This window comes from Sinocyclocheilus anshuiensis, unplaced genomic scaffold, assembly GCF_001515605.1.
Source record: "Sinocyclocheilus anshuiensis isolate Anshui unplaced genomic scaffold, SAMN03320099.WGS_v1.1 scaffold496, whole genome shotgun sequence".
Lineage (NCBI taxonomy): Eukaryota > Metazoa > Chordata > Actinopteri > Cypriniformes > Cyprinidae > Sinocyclocheilus > Sinocyclocheilus anshuiensis.
In genome coordinates this window covers 670,053-677,015 of record NW_015555736.1, presented here as the reverse complement: position 1 = coordinate 677,015, position 6,963 = coordinate 670,053, and the positions used below count along the sequence as shown (strand labels likewise).

The 6,963-nt window shown below is 38.0% G+C and overlaps 1 protein-coding gene across 1 annotated transcript in view; it reads right to left on the bottom strand.

Annotated features, from left to right (window-relative positions):
- dnah7 (dynein, axonemal, heavy chain 7) overlaps positions 1-6,963 on the bottom strand; it is a 74,650-nt gene that overhangs the window by 42,928 nt on the left and 24,759 nt on the right. Inside the window, exons 31-35 of the mRNA XM_016466616.1 lie at positions 6,699-6,947; positions 6,052-6,201; positions 4,627-4,809; positions 1,491-1,667; positions 456-587 (exon numbers count right to left, since the gene is read on the bottom strand). Of these exons, the coding sequence (XP_016322102.1) occupies positions 456-587; positions 1,491-1,667; positions 4,627-4,809; positions 6,052-6,201; positions 6,699-6,947 (891 nt within the window). The remainder of the gene's footprint in view (positions 1-455; positions 588-1,490; positions 1,668-4,626; positions 4,810-6,051; positions 6,202-6,698; positions 6,948-6,963) is intronic.

Sequence of the window (6,963 nt, the reverse complement as noted above, 5' to 3'; positions counted from 1 at the left end):
TTTGTAAAAATCGATGCGTTTCAGAAAGGCGGGGCATAGAGGAGAAACAATAATGTACAGTATGTGGAAAATAATGTGTTTTTTGAACCTTAAACCACATAAACACATTTCATTACACCAAATACACAAAATAATTTTTAGCAACATCATATGACCCCTTTAATGCATATTAAAACTCCAGCACAAACTAATTTATCACAATTAGATTTTGAAATGTTCTGATGAAAATGTGAATGGTGCCTATGCAAAACAAACCTTCATGACGCAAGGTGTTGTGGATGGTTGCTAGGACATTGCTACTATGTGTTTGCTAAGACATTTTGCTTGGTTGTTAGTGAACTGCCTCAGTGCGGGCTCAGCAGAAGTGTGGATTGATTTCTGTTACATAGGGAAAGCCACAAGCGTTGAGTGTCCAACATTCCACAATTCATCTTTTTTACTTTTTATCTCCTTACCTCAAGCCAGGAGCCCACATCTCTCTCGCTCATCCCCTTTATCTGGCTCTCCTCTCTGAACTCATCCATCATGCAGTCCATCAGATTCATCAGAGACCTCACCAGGCTCGTGTTGGATGTAGGAGATAATTCCTGAATGCCCACACAAAACACACTCCATTAGTCCGGACCAAGAACCCGTGGCTAAATGATTAGTGGTATGCCATTATACTGGGCAAAACTATCTTAAAGGTACACAAGTCATGCTGTGATTTTGGTTTGCTGTGTGAGATAATAAATAATAGCTGGCTAGACAAAAATGACAAACAAGGTTGTGAAGAAATTGAGTGGCATTAAATGAGTGGAAGAAAGTGCTAGTCTGTCAGACCAAAACGGTATTAATCAAAGTGCACTGTAAGCACTAAGAGACAAAACAGGACTGTCAGGAAAAGTAGCATTAAAAAAAGAAAGCAAGTAATTAGTGCTTTATCCCATTCTGAGCTCAATGCAAGCAAGCACAAAAGAACCCCTAATTGCAGAAGCATGTTATTATTAGGAAAGAAAATGCTGTATGTAATGTCTGTCGTTAATCGAGACCATGCAATAATTTCCTATTCCTTCCAGAGTAATAATTATGTCATATAAAAACTAATGGAGTTCTTTTCTGTAGTATCACTGCATTTTTATGAAAAGAGGTCACAAACTCTTCTTCCAGCTTTACCTACATTTTAGTAAGACCAGGAAAAAGGAAACATTCAGGCAGTTTGAAGAAAATATAATATTAGTTAAGGGATGATCTACAGTCATCATCACAAAATAAACCTCAAGGCTACCGGTAATTAAGACCCAATGCAAAGTTGAAGGGTCTTGTATCATCTTAAAGGGATTTATTTTGAGCTTAAGAGAATTGGGAACTGGCTGAAATAATCTGTCAATGCTTTACATGAGAAGAATAACAATTTATGAATGTGGAATTTAATATCAGTATAATTAATGATGCCTTTTAATTCTGTGGCAAAGCACTCCTCATTATTTGCAGCATAGTTACAGCTGTACCTTAGTGCCTTTGCGGATGAGCTGAAGACATGCTGGCAGTATGCGGTCAAAGAGGCCAGTGATGAGGTCTTTGTGCATGGAGCTCAGAGTAGATGGCAAAGTGTTGAACCAAGACAGCATCAGAGGCCGCCATCCCAACATGTGAGGCTCCATGTAGATCATACCACAGCGAGATACCTGCACAGAAAGCAGTAACGTCCCAGCTTGATAAAAGAACAGATACACTACTAGGTCAGCAAGATTTTTTATAAATGTTTTTGAAAGAAGTCTCTTATGATTACTAAGGCTACATTTATTTGATTAAAATTAATGTAATTAATTTGCAATTACAAAAACAACAATATAGTGAAATTTAATATATATTTTTTTTTTTACATATTTTCAGCAGCCATTACTCCAGTTTTCAGTGTCACATGATCCTTCTGAAATGCATTTCTTATTATTATATATGTTGAAAACAATTATGCTGCTTAATATTTTAGTTTTTTAGGATTCTTTGATGGACAGAAATTTCAATGTAAAAGTCTTTACAGTCACATTTGATCAATTTAATGCATTCTGGCTGAATAAAAGTGTTAATTTCTTTCAATTTTTCTTTTAATTAATTTTATTAAAATCATAGTGACCCCAAACTTTTGAACAGTAATATTTGACTAGACAATGTGACTTATGTAAATATCAAGAAGCAAGCAAACAGCACTCATTACCACAGTAGTCCTTTCTAAAGGATGTGGACACACAACTCCAAAGGGTACAAAACTTTTTATATATTACTTAGCCATCTGGAATGGTGCATAGTTCAAACAAATTGCTTTTTGTTCAACTGCACGGCAGCTGCACTGGGTTACTCATAAAGATAAAGGTCCTCTGTGCTTAATGATTTGATGAATAGCACATCATCAAGGTTACGTGATGGAAACAGCTGTCGGAAAGCGGCTCCCACGAAAGGCCCATGTGAATGGTAGAGGTGTAAGTGAATTGCAAACTGGGCGCTTATGCACAGGTGTTAAGCCGGAGGAGACATCTGGGCCAAGCATGACCTCGAGAGCATGTTAGCTTGTTCAACTGAATTCTCATTGAACTTTGTTCTAGTTTGCAGAAGGCCATATGAGTCAAGCATCAATATATAAAAAGGAGGAGAGCAAGACAGAAATTGCGAGAGACAGATATGGGCCAAAGGGAGATGGTTTATGCTATAGCCAGGCCTCTTTCGTTTTCTGTCAAAGCGAGACAAGATATTCACACAAATTTGATCTCTGTCTCGCTGTTTCCCTCTGGCTCTGTCTCCGGCATCTACTTTGATCTGATCTGGTGACAGTCGCAAACAACACAAAAAAACTCACACACACACACATGCAGACACACACACACACACACACACACACACACACACACACTTTGATATTTTCACACTCTTTCCTTCTCTATAACATGCTTGTTTAATCTCTGTCATCATCATCCATTCTTTTGAATCAGAGCTTCTCCCCACACTGGGCCAGAAAAAGCTGGGATTCACAACTACAAGAGCCTTTCCTCAGGCTAGGATGTGTGAGGCAGAAGCTCTGTCAGATACAAAGCCATCTTAGGAGAAGACACTGAGATAAATAAGGGGAGGAAATCGCGTTGGTGTTTCTGAAAGAACGAAATTCAGTTGCGACATGCCATTATGCCATTCTTGAGTAGGCTGGGAGAGGGGGGTAAGCATGGTGTGGGTGGGTTATTGCCAGTGAATTGGTAAGTCCTCTTTTGACAGGTTTGCTGAATGACAACAATCTCATTTGATGGTCTATTTTCTTTTTTTTGCAACCCAAAACATCAAAGGCAGCCTAGAGATGTCTCGTCTGATAAAGATATAACAAAATGCATTGGGAAATGTGAGGATATATTTTCATCAAATTTCATCATTTTTATACTGTATTGTATTTAAAAGAAATAAATATGTGCACTGTAGGTTTGCCTTTGTAGGTGGAATATATTAAAGGCACATATTATTGGAATATATTGCAAATGCCTGCTGAAGCGATCCCAAAGTTAGAAACAAGTGGATGAAGTTTTTTTAATAAGATTCGTGATCCTTACAGTCTTTCATGTGAGCCTGTCACAGTAATGGCATGTCATGTAATGGAGGCCTTGCAAAGAGGCTTTTATAAAGGTTGAGGCTGTTATGAACTAAATTGGACACAAAAGTAAATTTGCAGCCCATGTGTGAGCCCCAGAGCAAAGTGATTTTTTTAAATGTGAGAAATAAAAACTATCTCTTTAGTAGAATATAAAAAAATTCACTTTAGAATATCACTATAATCATAGGGCTTTTAGAATAAAGTAATTGAACAATCTAAAGGGGAGGTCACACTACACTTTTCTTCCTATTGACATCCATTCATAGGCATGCAAAGATGAGACACCGGAAACACACGCTTACATGTCACTATATGTCACGGAGTGACCTCTTAGATAAATTAAAAGAACACAAATGTTTTAAGCTTCATTTTTGCACCATTGCAGGATAGTGCTGCAGATTGTATATGTGATCCTGGACCACAAAACCAGTCTTAAGTTGCACAGGTATATTTGTAGCAATAGCCAAAAATACATTGTATGGGTCAAAATTATAGATTTTTCTTTTATGCCAAAAATCATTAGGGTATTAAGTAAAGATCATGTTCCATGAATATGTTTTGCAAATTTCCTACCGTAAATATATCAAAACTTAATTTTTGATTAGTAATATGCACTGCTAAGGACCTAATTTGGACAACTTTAAAGGCGATTTTCTCAATGTTTTGATTTTTTTGCACCCTCAGATTCCATATTTTCAAATAGTTGTATCTCGGCTTGTCCTATCCTAACAAACCATACATCAATGGAAAGCTTATTTATTCAGCTTTCAGATGGTGTATAAATCCCAATTTCGAAAAATTGACACTTAAGACTGGTTTTGTGGTCCAGGGTCACATATTTTTAGATTTTGTATTTACTATTAATTGTCATATGTTGACTTCGTTTTTAAAAAAGATGCCCACAGAGTGTGACATATCATATCTCGACTGCTGCGGTATCAGAAGAAATTCTGCATGCTCAATGTGACCACAAATCTTGATGAACCACATAGCTGTCATTGAAATGGTCATCTTACCGTGGCTGGTGAAGCCACCTCCAGGTCCATGGGCTCAAAGATAAGGCTCATCTGTGGGGACATCTGGATGATCTCTCCACTCATGAGACAAAGCTTCTTATTGTCATCCAGTACAGTGTTCATGTTCTCAATCCACACTGCGTCCACAGGCCCATCAAAAATCAGCCACTTTCTGTCAGGACTCTGGTGGGGAGGCAGCAGACAGTCACGTCAGACTCATATTGAACAATCTAACTTCAACTTTGCTGTGTGCGCTGGCTGTGTCTCAATAAAATAGGTATAATTGCACATCATTATTATTTTTTTTACCACTTTTACTTTTTTGCTGTAGAACAATGAAATACGACAATTTTCCTAGCATTTTCTAAAAGTTGTTCTGGATGTCTGAAGTTAAAATTGAGGGTAACTAACATTTCTCCAATACAAGAAAAATAATTATACTAAAATTTCAACACTGTCACATTTGTTTAAGCTTAAAATGCTTGCATTATTTGAACCTAGTTCTTTCTACCGATAGCTTTTCCCGCTAAAACGACCTCAATTTTGTAACATGCCTTCATAGCCTCCAGCAAAAACAGCGGCAATCAAATATGAAACTAAGTGTGAAGCAAACATTTGACACCTGTCTGCTCTTATTATGTTCCTTTTTATTCCTCAATTACAGCTATTAGAGGATCTAGGTTCGCTCCCCATCTTCTTGCTGTGCCAAAGACAATGCTCTACCATGTCTTCTGCCAACAACTGTTTTAACGTAAACATTTCTATTGTAAGCCGGTGAAACAAAGCTTCAAACTGTAATCCTTTGTAAATGAGGGTAGGATTGCACTCTGAACAACATCAATGTCAGTGGGTAAAAGATGGCACAGATTTTGGCTTAGTGTTACCATGGTGAAGAAAATATAAGAGCTGCAGATTTCAAGCAGACAGCACTACTGTATGTGAATGTTCTTTGCTTTGAGATGGCTTTAGATTGAAGGCAGTGAATTTAATGTTCAATGCTATTTATGGATCTAGATTTTTCTGTACATGGAGAGACATTATTACTTTTTACTAAATCTTACACAATGTGCACTAAATGTGATGGAGCGAGGGATGGATGGATGGATGAACAGATGAGCATAGAGAAGTAAATAACAAAACTGATGCATTGAAGGAGGGAGGGATGCATGGAGGGATAAATGTATGTATGGATTAAAGAACGGACGGATGATGGACAAAAGGAAAGGAGGGATTAAAGGAATGTAATAATGGATGTAAGGGGGATGGATGGATGAAAGGACAGAGGTATAGATGAATAGATGGATGAAGGGAGGGAGGGAGAGATGAATCAATGGATGAATGGATGGATGAATGGATAGAGGTATAGACAGATAGATGTATAGATGAATAAATGGACAAATAAGATGATTGTAATGAAAAATGTACCTGGGAAGTGGCGAATGCTCTATAGCTGACAGCCAAGATGCCATCTGACCACTCATGGGACACAGGATCAAACTGTCCATACAGCTGGCCCATAGTGATAGACTTTGGGTTGATAACAGTGATCTGAACCCTGTTCTCCTCCATCAGTCTCTGCATTCAAATCAGGTTAAGTTGGATTGATACTAAAACACAACACTTCCACAACTTTTTGCAGCACTGTTTTCAATTGCATCATATTAGCATGTGTATGAATGTGCTTCACTGCAGTGATTTATAGCAGTACCATCACTAAATGTGTTGTCTGTTCTCTGAAAACACAAGAAATCACATTTCCTTTCTATAAAAACATTTTACTGACTTTTTAAGCGTTCTATTATGCAAAAAGAACAGTTTGTATTGTGGTATTGTGATACAAATTCACATCCAGTTGGAACTGCTTGAGGAATGTGGGAGTCTTTGAGACTTTGGGAGTTCACATCCTCTGGGTACAAGAAAAAAGTACTCGAAAACAGTCAATAAGTAGGATAAAAGAACAAAAGTTTGAATCTTATGTAACAGACATACAATGCTGAATGCAGAAAGTTCTACTCCCACTGTGACCGTTTGAGCAACACTAGTTTTTATACACAGTTGTCCGTTTACAGCACCTTCTCACAGATGTCATGCAGGGCTGCGGCGAGCACGCGGTAGGCAGACGTCTTCCCACCAAAGGGTTCTCCCACCATCATGAAGCCGTGACGCACAATCATCATTTCATAGATCTGCAGGATCTTCTCAGCAAAGAAGTCAGTGACCTGCAGGTTCATCTTAGCGCTGTTTTCATTAATAGCCTCAAGCAACACTCTGTAGTCTGGTTTTGGAAGCTTGATTCCAGGGAATAGATCGGAAGTGATGCCCTGGACAGATTCACAA